This window comes from Bombina bombina, chromosome 3 (genome assembly GCF_027579735.1).
Source record: "Bombina bombina isolate aBomBom1 chromosome 3, aBomBom1.pri, whole genome shotgun sequence".
Taxonomy (NCBI): Eukaryota; Metazoa; Chordata; class Amphibia; order Anura; family Bombinatoridae; genus Bombina; species Bombina bombina.
Window position 1 is genome coordinate 1277550448 of NC_069501.1, and position 18472 is coordinate 1277568919.

Consider the following 18472-nt stretch of genomic DNA (forward strand, 5'->3'; position numbering starts at 1 on the left):
ACTGTGTAATGTATATTTATTAGACAGTGTTATTATGAGTGTAACTGTACTGTGTAATGTATATTTATTAGACAGTGTTAATATAAGTGTAACTGTACTATGTAATGTATATTTATTAGACAGTGTTAATATGAGTGTAACTGTACTGTGTAATGTATATTTATTAGACAGTGTTATTATGAGTGTAACTGTACTGTGTAATGTATATTTATTAGACAGTGTTATTATGAGTGTAACTGTACTGTGTAATGTATATTTATTAGACAGTGTTATTATGAGTGTAACTGTACTGTGTAATGTATATTTATTAGACAGTGTTAATATGAGTGTAACTGTACTGTGTAATGTATATTTATTAGACAGTGTTAATATGAGTGTAACTGTACTGTGTAATGTATATTTATTAGACAGTGTTAATATTAGTGTAATTGTACTGTGTAATGTATATTTATTAGACAGTGTTATTATGAGTGTAACTGTACTGTGTACTGTATATTTATTAGACAGTGTTAATATTAGTGTAACTGTACTGTGTAATGTATTTTTATTAGACAGTGTTATTATGAGTGTAACTGTACTGTGTAAAGTATATTTATTAGACAATGTTATTATGAGTGTAACTGTACTGTGTAATGTATATTTATTAGACAGTGTTATTATGAGTGTAACTGTACTGTGTAATGTATATTTATTAGACAATGTTAATATTAGTGTAACTGTACTGTGTAATGTATATTTATTAGACAGTGTTATTATGAGTGTAACTGTACTGTGTAATGTATATTTATTAGACAGTGTTAATATTAGTGTAACTGTACTGTGTAATGTATATTTATTAGACAGTGTTATTATGAGTGTAACTGTACTGTGTAATGTATATTTATTAGACAGTGTTAATATTAGTGTAACTGTACTGTGTAATGTATATTTATTAGACAGTGTTATTATGAGTGTAACTGTACTATGTAATGTATATTTATTAGACAGTGTTAATATGAGTGTAACTGTACTGTGTAATGTATATTTATTAGACAGTGTTAATATTAGTGTAACTGTACTGTGTAATGTATATTTATTAGACAGTGTTAATATGAGTGTAACTGTACTGTGTAATGTATATTTATTAGACAGTGTTATTATTAGTGTAACTGTACTATGTAATGTATATTTATTAGACCGTGTGATTATTTGTGTAACTGTACTATGTAATGTATATTTATTAGTCAGTGTTAATATGAGTGTAACTGTACTATGTAATGTATATTTATTAGACAGTGTTAATATGAGTGTAACTGTACTGTGTAATGTATATTTATTAGACAGTGTTAATATGAGTGTAACTGTACTGTGTAATGTATAGTTATTAGACAGTGTTATTATGTGTGTAACTGTACTGTGTAATGTATATTTATTAGACAGTGTTAATATGTGTGTAACTGTACTGTGTAAGGTATATTTATTAGACAGTGTCATTATGAGTGTAACTGTACTGTGTAATGTATATTTATTAGATAGTGTTAATATGAGTGTAACTGTACTGTGTAATGTATATTTATTAGACAGTGTTAATATGTTTGTAACTGTACTATGTAATGTATATTTATTAGACAGTGTTAATATGAGTGTAACTGTACTATGTAATGTATATTTATTAGACAGTGTTAATATGAGTGTAACTGTACTGTGTAATGTATATTTATTAGACAGTGTTAATATGAGTGTAACTGTACTGTGTAATGTATATTTATTAGACAGTGTTATTATGAGTGTAACTGTACTGTGTAATGTATATTCATTAGACAGTGTTAATATAAGTGTAACTGTACTGTGTAATGTATATTTATTAGACAGTGTTATGTGTCTAACTGTACTATGTAATGTATATTTATTAGACAGTGTTAATATGAGTGTAACTGTACTGTGTAATGTATATTTATTAGACAGTGTTATTATGAGTGTAACTGTACTATTTAATGTATATTTATTAGACAGTGTTAATATGAGTGTAACTGTACTGTGTAATGTATATTTATCAGACAGTGTTATTATGAGTGTAACTGTACTGTGCAATGTATATTTATTAGACAGTGTTATTATGAGTGTAACTGTACTGTGTAATGTATATTTATTACACAGTGTTAATATGTGTGTAACTGTACTGTGTAATGTATATTTATTAGACAGTGTTAATATGAGTGTAACTGTACTGTGTAATGTATATTTATTAGACAGTGTTAATATGAGTGTAACTGTACTGCGTAATGTATATTTATTAGACAGTGTTAATATGTGTGTAACTGTACTGCGTAATGTATATTTATAAGACAGTATTATTATGTGTGTAACTAACTGTATTGAGTAATGTATATTTATTAGACAGTGTTAATATGTGTGTAACTGTACTGTGTAATGTATATTTATTAGACAGTGTTAATATGAGTGTAATTGTACTATGTAATGTATATGTATTAGACAGTGTTACTATAAGTGTAACTGTACTGTGTAATGTATATTTATTAGACAGTGTTATTATGTGTGTAACTGTACTATGTAATGTATATTTATTAGACAGTGTTTATATGAGTGTAACTGTACTATGTAATGTATATTTATTAGACAGTGTTAATATGAGTGTAACTGTATTATGTAATGTATATTTATTAGACAATGTTATTATGAGTGTAACTGTACTGTGTAATGTATATTTATTAGACAGTGTTAATATGAGTGTAACTGTATTATGTAATGTATATTTATTAGACAGTGTTATTATGAGTGTAACTGTACTGTGTAATGTATATTTATTAGACAGTGTTAATATGAGTGTAACTGTACTATGTAATGTATATTTATTAGACAGTGTTAATATGAGTGTAACTGTACTGTGTAATGTATATTTATTAGACAGTGTTAATATGAGTGTAACTGTACTATGTAATGTATATTTATTAGACAGTGTTAATATGAGTGTAACTGTACTATGTAATGTATATTTATTAGACAGTGTTAATATGTTTGTAACTGTACTATGTAATGTATATTTATTAGACAGTGTTAATATGAGTGTAACTGTACTGTGTAATGTATATTTATTAGACAGTGTTAATATGAGTGTAACTGTACTATGTAATGTATATTTATTAGTGTTAATATGAGTGTAACTGTACTATGTAATGTATATTTATTAGACAGTGTTAGTATGAGTGTAACTGTACTATGTAATGTATATTTATCAAACAGTGTTATTATGTGTGTAACTGTACTGTGTAATGTATATTTATTAGAAAGTGTTAATATGAGTAACTGTACTGTGTAATGTATATTTATTAGACAGTGTTAATATGAGTGTAACTGTACTATGTAATGTATATTTATTAGACAGTGTTAATATTAGTGTAACTGTACTATGTAATGTATATTTATCAGACAGTGTTAATATGAGTAACTGTACTGTGTAATGTATATTTATTAGACAGTGTTAATATGAGTAACTGTACTGTGTAATGTATATTTATTAGACAGTGTTATTATGTGTGTAACTGTACTATGTAATGTATATTTATCAGACAGTGTTAATATGAGTGTACCTGTACTATGTAATGTATATTTATTAGACAGTGTTAATATGAGTGTAACTGTACTGTGTAATGTAAATTTATTAGACAGTGTTAATATGAGTGTAACTGTACTGTGTAATGTATATTTATTAGACAGTGTTAATATGAGTGTAACTGTACTGTGTAATGTATATTTATTAGACAATGTTATTATAAGTGTAACTGTACTGTGTAATGTATATTTATTAGACAGTGTTATTATGAGTGTAACTGTACTGTGTAATGTATATTTATTAGACAGTGTTAATATGTGTGTAACTGTACTATGTAATGTATATTTATTAGATAGTGTTAATATGAGTGTAACTGTACTATGTAATGTATATTTATTAGATAGTGTTAATATGAGTGTAACTGTACTGTGTAATGTATATTTATTAGATAGTGTTAATATAAGTGTAACTGTACTGTGTAATGTATATTTATTAGACAGTGTTAATATGAGTGTAACTGTACTATGTAATGTATATTTATTAGATAGTGTTAATATGAGTGTAACTGTACTATGTAATGTATATTTATTAGACAATGTTATTATAAGTGTAACTGTACTGTGTAATGTATATTTATTAGACAGTGTTATTATGAGTGTAACTGTACTATGTAATGTATATTTATCAGATAATGTTTATATGAGTGTAACTGTACTGTGTAATGTATATTTATTAGTGTTAATATGGGTGTAACTGTACTGTGTAATGTATATTTATTAGTGTTAATATGGGTGTAACTGTACTGTGTAATGTATATTTATTAGACAGTGTTAATATGATTGTAACTGTACTATGTAATGTATATTTATTAGACAGTGTTAATATGAGTGTAACTGTACTATGTAATTATATTTATTAGATAGTGTTAATATGAGTGTAACTGTACTATGTAATGTATATTTATTAGACAATGTTATTATAAGTGTAACTGTACTGTGTAATGTATATTTATTAGACAGTGTTATTATGAGTGTAACTGTACTATGTAATGTATATTTATCAGATAATGTTTATATGAGTGTAACTGTACTGTGTAATGTATATTTATTAGTGTTAATATGGGTGTAACTGTACTGTGTAATGTATATTTATTAGACAGTGTTAATATGATTGTAACTGTACTATGTAATGTATATTTATTAGACAGTGTTAATATGAGTGTAACTGTACTATGTAATGTATATTTATTCGACAGTGTTAATATGAGTGTAACTGTACTGTGTAATGTATATTTATTAGACAGTGTTAATATGAGTGTAACTGTACTGTGTAATGTATATTTATTAGACAGTGTTAATATGAGTGTAACTGTACTGTGTAATGTATATTTATTAGACAGTGTTATTATGTGTGTAACTGTACTATGTAATGTATATTTATTAGACAGTGTTAATATGAGTGTAACTGTACTGTGTAATGTATATTTATAAGACAGTGTTAATATGAGTGTAACTGTACTATGTAATGTATATTTATTAGACAGTGTTAATATGAGTGTAACTGTACTGTGTAATGTATATTTATTAGACAGTGTTAATATGAGTGTAACAGTACTGTGTAATGTATATTTATTAGACAGTGTTATTATGTGTGTAGCTGTACTGTGTAATGTATATTTATTAGACAGTGTTAATATGAGTGTAACTGTACTGTGTAATGTATATTTATAAGACAGTGTTAATATGAGTGTAACTGTACTATGTAATGTATATTTATTAGACAGTGTTAATATGAGTGTAACTGTACTGTGTAATGTATATTTATTAGACAGTGTTAATATGAGTGTAACAGTACTGTGTAATGTATATTTATTAGACAGTGTTAATATGAGTGTAACTGTACTATGTAATGTATATTTATTAGACAGTGTTAATATGAGTGTAACTGTACTGTGTAATGTATATTTATTAGACAGTGTTAATATGAGTGTAACTGTACTATGTAATGTATATTTATTAGATAGTGTTAATATGTGTGTAACTGTACTGTGTAATGTATATTTATTAGACAGTGTTATTATGAGTGTAACTGTACTATGTAATGTATATTTATTAGACAGTGTTATTATGAGTGTAACTGTACTGTGTAATGTATATTTATTAGACAATGTTATTATGAGTGTAACTGTACTTTGTAATGTATATTTATTAGACAGTGTTAATATGAGTAACTACTATGTAATGTATATTTATTAGACAGTGTTATTATGAGTGTAACTGTACTGTGTAATGTATATTTATTAGACAGTGTTAATATGAGTGTAACTGTATTATGTAATGTATATTTATTAGACAGTGTTAATATGAGTGTAACTGTATTATGTAATGTATATTTATTAGACAATGTTATTATGAGTGTAACTGTACTGTGTAATGTATATTTATTAGACAGTGTTAATATGAGTGTAACTGTATTATGTAATGTATATTTATTAGACAGTGTTATTATGAGTGTAACTGTACTATGTAATGTATATTTATTAGACAGTGTTATTATGAGTGTAACTGTACTGTGTAATGTATATTTATTAGACAGTGTTAATATGAGTGTAACTGTATTATGTAATGTATATTTATTAGACAGTGTTAATATGAGTGTAACTGTATTATGTAATGTATATTTATTAGACAATGTTATTATGAGTGTAACTGTACTGTGTAATGTATATTTATTAGACAGTGTTAATATGAGTGTAACTGTACTGTGTAATGTATATTTATTAGACAGTGTTAATATGAGTGTAACTGTACTATGTAATGTATATTTATTAGACAGTGTTAATATGAGTGTAACTGTACTATGTAATGTATATTTATTAGATAGTGTTATGTGTGTAACTGTACTATGTAATGTATATTTATTAGACAGTGTTAATATGAGTGTAACTGTACTTTGTAATGTATATTTATTAGACAGTGTTAATATGTTTGTAACTGTACTATGTAATGTATATTTATTAGACAGTGTTAATATGAGTGTAACTGTACTGTGTAATGTATATTTATTAGACAGTGTTAATATGAGTGTAACTGTACTATGTAATGTATATTTATTAGTGTTAATATGAGTGTAACTGTACTATGTAATGTATATTTATTAGACAGTGTTAGTATGAGTGTAACTGTACTATGTAATGTATATTTATCAAACAGTGTTATTATGTGTGTAACTGTACTGTGTAATGTATATTTATCAGAAAGTGTTAATATGAGTAAGTGTACTGTGTAATGTATATTTATTAGACAGTGTTAATATGAGTGTAACTGTACTATGTAATGTATATTTATTAGACAGTGTTAATATTAGTGTAACTGTACTATGTAATGTATATTTATCAGACAGTGTTAATATGAGTAACTGTACTGTGTAATGTATATTTATTAGACAGTGTTAATATGAGTAACTGTACTGTGTAATGTATATTTATTAGACAGTGTTATTATGTGTGTAACTGTACTATGTAATGTATATTTATCAGACAGTGTTAATATGAGTGTACCTGTACTATGTAATGTATATTTATTAGACAGTGTTAATATGAGTGTAACTGTACTGTGTAATGTAAATTTATTAGACAGTGTTAATATGAGTGTAACTGTACTGTGTAATGTATATTTATTAGACAGTGTTAATATGAGTGTAACTGTACTGTGTAATGTATATTTATTAGACAGTGTTAATATGAGTGTAACTGTACTATGTAATATATATTTATTAGACAGTGTTAATATGAGTGTAACTGTACTGTGTAATGTATATTTATTAGACAATGTTATTATAAGTGTAACTGTACTGTGTAATGTATATTTATTAGACAGTGTTATTATGAGTGTAACTGTACTATGTAATATATATTTATTAGACAGTGTTAATATGTGTGTAACTGTACTATGTAATGTATATTTATTAGATAGTGTTAATATGAGTGTAACTGTACTATGTAATGTATATTTATTAGATAGTGTTAATATGAGTGTAACTGTACTGTGTAATGTATATTTATTAGATAGTGTTAATATAAGTGTAACTGTACTGTGTAATGTATATTTATTAGACAGTGTTAATATGAGTGTAACTGTACTATGTAATGTATATTTATTAGATAGTGTTAATATGAGTGTAACTGTACTATGTAATGTATATTTATTAGACAATGTTATTATAAGTGTAACTGTACTGTGTAATGTATATTTATTAGACAGTGTTATTATGAGTGTAACTGTACTATGTAATGTATATTTATCAGATAATGTTTATATGAGTGTAACTGTACTGTGTAATGTATATTTATTAGTGTTAATATGGGTGTAACTGTACTGTGTAATGTATATTTATTAGACAGTGTTAATATGATTGTAACTGTACTATGTAATGTATATTTATTAGACAGTGTTAATATGAGTGTAACTGTACTATGTAATGTATATTTATTAGATAGTGTTAATATGAGTGTAACTGTACTATGTAATGTATATTTATTAGACAATGTTATTATAAGTGTAACTGTACTGTGTAATGTATATTTATTAGACAGTGTTATTATGAGTGTAACTGTACTATGTAATGTATATTTATCAGATAATGTTTATATGAGTGTAACTGTACTGTGTAATGTATATTTATTAGTGTTAATATGGGTGTAACTGTACTGTGTAATGTATATTTATTAGACAGTGTTAATATGATTGTAACTGTACTATGTAATGTATATTTATTAGACAGTGTTAATATGAGTGTAACTGTACTATGTAATGTATATTTATTCGACAGTGTTAATATGACTGTAACTGTACTGTGTAATGTATATTTATTAGACAGTGTTATTATGAGTGTAACTGTACTGTGTAGTGTATATTTATTAGACAGTGTTAATATGAGTGTAACTGTACTGTGTAATGTATATTTAGTAGATAGTGTTAATATGAGTGTAACTGTACTGTGTAATGTATATTTATTAGACAGTGTTAATATGAGTGTAACTGTACTGTGTAATGTATATTTATTAGACAGTGTTAATATGAGTGTAACTGTACTGTGTAATGTATATTTATTAGACAGTGTTAATATGAGTGTAACTGTACTGTGTAATGTATATTTATTAGACAGTGTTATTATGTGTGTAACTGTACTATGTAATGTATATTTATTAGACAGTGTTATTATGTGTGTAACTGTACTATGTAATGTATATTTATTAGACAGTGTTAATATGAGTGTAACTGTACTGTGTAATGTATATTTATTAGACAGTGTTAATATGAGTGTAACAGTACTGTGTAATGTATATTTATTAGACAGTGTTAATATGAGTGTAACTGTACTATGTAATGTATATTTATTAGACAGTGTTAATATGAGTGTAACTGTACTGTGTAATGTATATTTATTAGACAGTGTTAATATGAGTGTAACTGTACTGTGTAATGTATATTTATTAGACAGTGTTAATATGAGTGTAACTGTACTGTGTAATGTATATTTATTAGACAGTGTTAATATGAGTGTAACTGTACTGTGTAATGTATATTTATTAGACAGTGTTATTATGAGTGGAACTTTACTATGTAATGTATATTTATTAGACAGTGTTATTATGAGTGTAACAGTACTATGTAATGTATATTTATTAGACAGTGTTATTATGTGTGTAACTGTACTGTGTAATGTATATTTATTAGACAGTGTTATTATGTGTGTAACTGTACTGTGTAATGTATATTTATTAGACAGGGTTAATATGAGTGTAACTGTACTATGTAATGTATATTTATTAGACAGTGTTATTATGTGTGTAACTGTACTATGTAATGTATATTTATTAGACAGTGTTATTATGTGTGTAACTGTACTATGTAATGTATATTTATTAGATGATGTTAGTATGTGTGTAACTGTACTATGTAATGTATATTTATTAGATGATGTTAGTATGTGTGTAACTGTACTATGTAATGTATATTTATTAGACAGGGTTAATATGAGTGTAACTGTACTATGTAATGTATATTTATTAGACAGTGTTATTATGTGTGTAACTGTACTGTGTAATGTATATTTATTAGACAGTGTTAATATGAGTGTAACTGTACTGTGTAATGTATATTTATTAGACAGTGTTATTATGTGTGTAACTGTACTATGTAATGTATATTTATTAGACAGTGTTAATATGAGTGTAACTGTACTGTGTAATGTATATTTATTAGACAGTGTTATTATGAGTGTAACTGTACTGTGTAATGTATATTTATTAGATAGTGTTAATATGAGTGTAACTGTACTGTGTAATGTATATTTATTAGACAGTGTTAATATGAGTGTAACTGTACTGTGTAATGTATATTTATTAGACAGTGTTAATATGAGTGTAACTGTACTGTGTAATGTATATTTATTAGACAGTGTTAATATGAGTGTAACTGTACTATGTAATGTATATTTATTAGACAGTGTTAATATGAGTGTAACTGTACTATGTAATGTATATTTATTAGACAGTGTTAATATGAGTGTAACTGTACTGTGTAATGTATATTTAATAGACAGTGTTAATATGAGTGTAACTGTACTATGTAATGTATATTTATTAGATGATGTTAGTATGTGTGTAACTGTACTGTGTAATGTATATTTATTAGACAGTGTTAATATGAGTGTAACTGTACTATGTAATGTATATTTATTAGACTGTGTTAATATGAGTGTAACTGTACTATGTAATGTATATTTATTAGACTGTGTTAATATGAGTGTAACTGTACTATGTAATGTATATTTATTAGACAGTGTTAATATGAGTGTAACTGTACTGTGTAATGTATATTTATTAGACAGTGTTAATATGAGTGTAACTGTACTGTGTAATGTATATTTATTAGACAGTGTTATTATGTGTGTAACTGTACTGTGTAATGTATGTTTATTAGACAGTGTTAATATAAGTGTAACTGTACCGTGTAATGTATATTTATTAGACAGTGTTATTATGTGTGTAACTGTACTATGTAATGTATATTTATTAGATAGTGTTAATATGAGTGTAACTGTACTGTGTAATGTATGTTTATTAGACAGTGTTATTATGAGTGTAACTGTACTGTGTAATGTATATTTATTAGACAGTGTTAATATGTGTGTAACTGTACTATGTAATGTATATTTATTAGACAGTGTTAATATGAGTGTAACTGTACTGTGTAATGTATGTTTATTAGACAGTGTTATTATGAGTGTAACTGTACTGTGTAATGTATATTTATTAGACAGTGTTATTATGAGTGTAACTGTACTGTGTAATGTATATTTATTAGACAGTGTTATTATGAGTGTAACTGTACTGTGTAATGTATATTTATTAGACAATGTTATTATGAGTGTAACTGTACTTTGTAATGTATTTTTGATTTGTTTTAACCATTCTAGCGTAAATCACAATTGCGCTCAAGCGATTGCGTTTACATTCAACTTGTAATACCAGCAGTAAGCCTGAGGAGGGCGAACACCCACGATAAACCCCTTAACACTTGCACGCAAACGTTTGCCGTCCACTTGTACTCTGGCATACCACCCAGCAGATTTTACGGACTAGCTAGCTATATTAAATTCAATATTATAGAGATAGAAAGCTCAGATTTGAAATGTGCACAAGTGCATTAAATTTGGAATAGAACAATTGTTGCTATATATTTTCATTAGCAAAAAGGCTTCTAGTAAAAGCTATAAGTGGTTTTCTGCGGCATACGCACATATCCTGTGAGTGCTGTGCACCATGTGTATGACACAGAAGCAATACACATCACTAGCAGCTCTCTGACTAAATACTGGTGCACGAGCACTCACAGCATATGTGCGTATGCCACAGGAAAACAATAACTATTAATACTGGAAGTATATTGCAAAAATGCTTCTATTTCATGTTAAAGTGCCCCAAAGCACAAGTTTGAATTTTCTATCCCTTAAAGCAAATCTATTAATAAACATTTTGTGTGGAGAATACTGTGAAATGATAAAGATGTTGAGAGTGAAGTACTGGGAGACAATGAGTGATACATTGTATCTGGAATGGCAGAGACAAATGTGTGCCGTGGGGCCCTTACCTTGTCCGTATGGTTCTTCTGATGCTTGAGAAGCTCTGATCGCCACCGGAAGCCCTTGCCACACTCTATACACTGGAAGGGCTTCTCGCCAGTGTGAGTCTTCTGGTGGGTGGTGAGATGCTGGCGCTGCACAAAGCTCTTGCCACACTGCGTACACTGGTATGGCCGCTCGCCTGTGTGAATGCGAGCGTGTATTAGCAGGGATGTGTGTCTGCGGAAGATCTTCCCACAAATGTTGCACATGTACGTCCTCTCCTCCCCGTGCGCCTTCTCATGCTTGGCCAGGTCGGTGCTGCGTAGGAAGCTTTTCCCGCACTGCCCACAGTTGAACAGTCTGTCTCCTGATAATTTTCTTTGCCGGGGCTTGGGGGCTTTCTTAGGGAGGTAGCTGTCATAATCTAAGCATGGGGGGGCACCATCACCGATCTGAATCTCTTGCTCCACTGCGAGCTGGGTCCCCAGATTATAATCCCCTAGGCAATCTGCCAGCACCATGCCTGATGAGTCTATTTGCACCTCACACTTCAGCTGCTCCGGAAGCTCTAGCTCTGCCAGTGGCTGATCTGGCATTACCTCCGGGGGCTCCACCTTCACGTGGTCCGTCCCTACAGCCTTGTCCTCCATGGTGACCATTCACCTGCTGGGGCAGAGAGCGAGCAATTAGACTAATGAAGCTCACAATAAATTCCCTGTAAAACATTAATTCGACCCATTTCTTACAGAACGCTAAACAAATTAGCTTTCCAATTCCTGCAAAAGCCTGAGGGGAACATCCTCATTAGACTAGAGAAGACTGACCCTGCAATATGATACAGAGTGATTCATTATGGGTGCCAGATATGTGCGCCGGCTAGCTCCTTGATCCCCCCTGATGTGCACTGGCTAGCTCCTTGACCCCCCCCCCCCCCTGATGTGCGCAGGCAAGCTCCTTGACCCCCCCGCTGATGTGCACTGGCTAGCTCCTTGACACCCCCCCCCTGATGTGCGCAGGCTAGCTCCTTGACACCCCCCCCCCCCTGATGTGCGCAGGCTAGCTCCTTGACACCCCCCCCTGATGTGTGCTGGCTAGCTCCTTGACACCCCCCCCCCCTGATGTGTGCTGGCTAGCTCCTTGACACCCCCCCCTGATGTGCGCAGACTAGCTCCTTGACCCCCCCCGATGTGCGCTGGCTAGCTCCTTGACACTCCCCCCCTGATGTGCGCTGGCTAGCTCCTTGACACCCCCCCCCCCGATGTGCGCAGGCTAGCTCCTTGACACCCCCCCCCCTGATGTGCGCAGGCTAGCTCCTTGACACCCCCCCCCCCCAATTTGCGCAGGCTAGCTCCTTGACACCCCCCCCCCCCAATTTGCGCAGGCTAGCTCCTTGAACCCCCCCTGATGTGCGCAGGCTAGCTTCTTGACCCCGCCTGATGAGCGCAGGCTCGCTCCTAGACTCCCCCTGATGTGCACTGGCTAGCTCCTAGACTCCCCCTGATGTGCACTGGCTAGCTCCTTGACACCCCCCTAATGTGCGCAGGCTAGCTCCTTGACCTCCCCTAATGTGCGCAGGTTAGCTCCTTGACCCCGCCTGATGTTTGCAGGCTAGCTCCTTGACCCCGCCTGATGTGCGCTGGCTAGCTCCTTGACCCTGCCGGATGTGCGCTGGCTAGCTCCTTGACCCCGCCGGATGTGCTAGATAGCGCTTACTTATTGGTGGCTACATTTAGCCACCAATCAGCAAGCGCTACCCAGGTGCTGACCCAAAAATGGGCAGGCTCCAAAGCTTTACATTTCTGCTTTTCAAATAAAGATAGCAAGAGAACAAAGAAAATGTAATAGGCGTAAATGAGAAAGTTGCTTAAAATTAAATGCTCTGAATAATTAAAGAAAAAAATATGGGTTTAGTATCCCTTTAAACGTTCACTATTCAGATAGGGCATGCCTTTTTAAGCAACTTTCCAATTTACTTTTATTAAATTTGCTTTGTTCTCTTGGTATTCTTAGTTGAAATCTAAACCTAGGTACGCTTATATGCTAATTTCTAAGCCCTTGAAAGTTGCCTCTTATCTTGGTGCATTTTGACAGTTTTTCACTACTAGACAGCACTAGTTCATGTGTGTAATATAGATAACATTGTGCTCATTCCCGTGGAATTATTTATGAGTCAGCACTTATTGGCTAAATGCAAGTCTGTCAAAAGAACTGCGATAAGGAGGCAGTATGCAGAGGCATTGATGCAAAGTAATCAAAGCAAAATTCTGTCAATATATAAATCTCTGTAAGACCTCACCTTGAGTATGGAGTGCAGTTCTGGGGACCAATCTCTAAAAAAGACATTGAAGACTTAGAAGAAGTTCTGAGAAGGGCCAATAAGCTAATAAGGGGAATGGAGAATTCAAGCTATGAGGAGAGTTTAGCCTAACTGGGTCTGTTTTCTCTAGAAAAAAGATGCTTGAGAGGTGACATGATTACAGTACTTCAGATAAATATATTCAACTATAATTCAAGGGGTTGTGGTTTTATAATAATATCTTTAAAGTGCAATGTGCATGCAGCCACTAACAATAATATATACACAAAGAATGGCAAGGTCGCACTAATGCATATTATTAACCCATCTTTTATTTATTGTAAGAACAAAAAAGTAGTAACACTTGTCTGCTTTTAATTTGACTGTATGTCCACAAACCAATATATAATTAACTGCTATTCAACTGTTATTTTATTGTTTAGGTTATTTTATTGTTTTTATTATTTTGTTTGTATCATCATAATCGTACTTTTTTATATACTAATCCACCATACACTAACCCATTGTGTATACTAATCAATCAATTTTTATTTTAAATTGAATGTATTGTTTTTTAAAAGGCCTTTTTTTTATCTGTTGTCATATATGACCCTATCTTTTAATACAATTCCATACAATTAAATTTATCTTATTAAATAGAATCGCCCTACTGATTTAGCTTTAGTGTCAACTTTTTGGCCTTTAGCGCAGGAAGATCTATCTATTAACAAGTTAATATTTTCTTGGGGATTATATTAATCAACCTGTTTTCTTTGTGTTGGCGTAGCTCCTTCCCCTCTAGTTTCAGCGCTTTCTCACTTTCTTCTTTTAGTAACACTTAACGCCATATTATTATAGCTTAATATATGCTAAGTAACCACAGTATAGGGAGCACTTAGTGCATAACGCACTCTCCCAACCTGACTTCAATTAATGAACTGGTATAGCAACACAAAAAAGGAAAGCACTTAGTGCAACAGCACGCTCCAACAGTTGGGAGGGGCGAAACGCGTCATCCGGCACAACACATGGTGTTTGTTTGGTGAAGACTTAACGGTCTGTTATGCTACTAAGTATCGCTTTTTGTAGTGAGCGTCATCAGCAGCAAACAAAGGTTGTTAGATTGTTGCGGAACAAGGTTTCCTGGATACTACCGATTACCCTGCATAGCTCTATTATGGGATCTTTGTGCTTAGCTTAAAGTGAAGGTAAAGTTAATCAGTCTGCTACGAAAAAAATCAATATAGCATTCAAAATTAATAGTATGTTCATTCATCATTTCTTATATTTTTGTATTGTACCTTTGTTATCTTGTTTAATGTGCTGCGATTTCGCTTTGAACAAAACAACCCTTTTTTTTTTTTCCTCTAAACAACGATCACGTTGTTTATACAGCCAATTGATTTTCTGGCCGTTAGGCGGCCGTCAATTGACGTCAGAAGGTGATGCTTAATGGTGCGCATGCGCGACTATTTTTAATTCCTCCTTGAAAGCGAGCGCGTCCCAGTGTTGCGTATGCGCATTAAGCGTTTCAAATATAGTATTGAATGAGTCTCGCAACTCACTCAATACTATGTTGCAGATTTTGGAGGCATGCGCTTTTGCGAGAGATAACTTTTGTGCGCATGCGCGGTTAAAAGAGGATCGATGGGCACGAGCGTAGTTCTGACGTATAGAGCGGGTGGGACCGCTCTATACATCTATGTATAGCAAACACGGAAATGCTGGATGGGAGGAGATTAGGATAGCAAGGAATAGTAACATAAAGGTTGGTAAATATGGTCAAATTAAAGTTTATTAAAAAAATAAACATAGCGACTACGTTGTACATTAGAAAAGCAACATACAGATAAATTTGTATGTGAAAAACTTTACCTTCACTTTAAGGCACATTACCACAGTGCTATTTGGTATCGATAGCAGTTTTCCCAATACCGGTGGATGGATCACAAGTCATAAGGTACTTTTGCAAGCAAAGCTATTTTACTGTTTCTACCGCTGCATATAGGTATAATTCCTTTGGGATTGATCCATAATTAAACACAATTGCACTGGAACTTTCACAACAGTTGGATGTGGACATTTATCATGTTTACATCAAACCTTTGTTATGAACTGTTGGAGCGTGCTGTTGCACTAAGTGCTCCCCTTTTTTGTGTTGCTATACCACTTCATTAATTGAAGTCAGGTTGGGAACGTGCGTTATGCACTAATTGCTCCCTATACTGTGGTTTGTCAGCAATTTGATTATATTTGAGTTCATTACTCCATGTATTCTATGTGATGTGATACTTAGCATATATTAAGCTATAATAATATGGCGTTAAGCGTTACTACTTTATTGTTCTCACAATAAATACAAGATTGGTTAATAATATGCATTGGTGCGGCCTTGCCATTCTTTGACTCTTGAGTTTGTATCATCAGTCCTTTCTTTTCTTTGTGTATAAATATATTCAGCACCCATATACAGAGATGGTGGTAGCTCTGTTTATTCCAAGAAAAGAGTTTGTGACAAGAGGTCACAATTTAGGGTTGGAGGAAAGGAGATTTAATCACCTGCAACAGAAACGTTTTTCACTGTAAGAGCAATAAAATTGTGGAACTCATTACCTGAGAAAGTAGTGAATGCCAATACCCTTGATACATTTAAACATGGTTTAGATACATTTCTGGCTAGAAACAGAATTCAAGAATATGAGTACTGGTGTTAAAGTGAAGGTAAACTTTGATGAATGAAAGCCCATTTTTTTTCAAATACTATTAAAAACAGGGGCACTTTCATTCATCAAAGTTTAGAAGGCAGCCGTTTTGATTAAAAAATTAACTTTGTTCTTTTCATAGCCAGAGCAGCTTCCCCCACCCGGAGATCCTCTCTTCACACGTCATCAATGACTAATCCAGCTTCCTCCAATCACGGAATGGCCTCAGGCAATGACTACCCTGGGGGGGGGAAGCCGTGATTGGAGGAAGCTGCTCTGGCTGTGAAAAGAACAAACGTAAGTTTTTAATCAAAAATGGCTGCTTTGTAAACTTAGATGAATGAAAGTACCCCTGTTTTTAATAGCATTTTTAAAAACGGGGCTTTCATTCATCAAAGTTTACCTTCACTTTAAATGGGATCAGCTGGAGCTTTTATTGTAGATAAATTAAGATTTGTATAGGGTGAGTTGTCTTTTGTTTGCAAATTCTGATTTTATTTTATTTTTTTGCAGCCCATGAACATGCAACTTAAAAAACCTTGAATGTTAATCTCATTTACTTTGCTATGGTCAATAAAGGACGGATATAAATGAGTTCATGAACAGATCAAGCATTTATGGAGTAGTAAGTTGTAGGGGCAGGGTGGTGGATTACACAGAATGGACTCCAGTCTCTATGGGGGCAGTGCATAAACTAATAGTTTAGATGTAAATTACAGGAAAGACAGGCAAAATAAGTAATGGAGAGTACAGTGCAAAGTTTTACACAAACGTTTTCTGGAAAAGGACATTTTGAGCTGATCGTTATTTTTTAATATTTTTTTTATATATATTAAAAAATCCAAACTTTGTAATACATTTTTTTAAAGAACTTAAAATGATCACCGTCTGAAAAACAAAATCTTCTCTGCCTTTGGTTCTGATTTTTGTGTTCTAATATGCAAATAATAGTCTATAACTTTCTGATGACAGTTCTGTATTATGTGATGGTTCTACATAAACAAACAGTATTATAAATTTGCCAACCCACTGTGCAGCACCATATGGGGTGAGACACACAGTTGCCCATACAGCCCTGGCTAAAAGTTTTGAGAATGACACAAATATTAATTTTCACAACGTCTGCTTCAGTGTCTATAGATCTTTTTGTCAGATGTTCCTATGAAATACTGAAGTGTAATTACAAGCATTTCATAAGTGTCAAAGGCTTCTATTGACAATTACATTAAGTTTATGCAAAGAGTCAATATTTGCAGTGTTGACCCTTCATTTCAAGACCTCTGCAATTCGTTCTGGCATGCTGTCAATCCATGGACCCAAAATGTTGATGTTTTTTTCCCCAAGCCACTTAGTTATCACTTTTGCCTTATGGCAAGTTGCTCCATCATGCTGGAAAAGGCATTGATCGTCACCAAACTGTTCTTGGATAGTTAGGAGAAGTTGCTCTTGGATGTTTTTGTACCATTCTATATTGGCTGTGTTCTTAGGCAAAATTGTGAGTGAGCCCACTCCCTTAGCTGAGAATCAACCCCACACATGAATGGTCTCAGGATGCTTTACATGACGCAGGACTGATGGTAGCGCTCACTTTTTCTTCTCCAAACAAGGTTTTTTCCGGATGCCTCAAACAATCGGAAAGTGGATTCATTAGAGAAAATGACTTTACCCCAGTCCTCAGTAGTCCAATCCCTGTACCTTTTGCAGAATATCAGTCTGTCCCTGATGTGTTTTTCTTGGAGAAAAGTGGCTTCTTTGCTGCCCTTCTTGACACCAGGCCATCCTCTTCACCTCTCT

General features: G+C 32.2%; 1 protein-coding gene across 3 annotated transcripts in view; it reads right to left on the bottom strand.

Annotated features, from left to right (window-relative positions):
* The window catches only part of LOC128654737 (zinc finger protein 420), a 193939-nt gene that overhangs the window by 163906 nt on the left and 11561 nt on the right, over positions 1-18472 (bottom strand). For 2 of the 3 annotated variants that reach the window (XM_053708834.1, XM_053708832.1), the window contains exon 2: positions 11707-12346. In XM_053708834.1, the coding sequence (XP_053564809.1) occupies positions 11707-12339 (633 nt within the window). In that variant the 5' untranslated portion in view covers positions 12340-12346. The remainder of the gene's footprint in view (positions 1-11706; positions 12347-18472) is intronic. The other variant, XM_053708833.1, reaches the window with a different exon arrangement.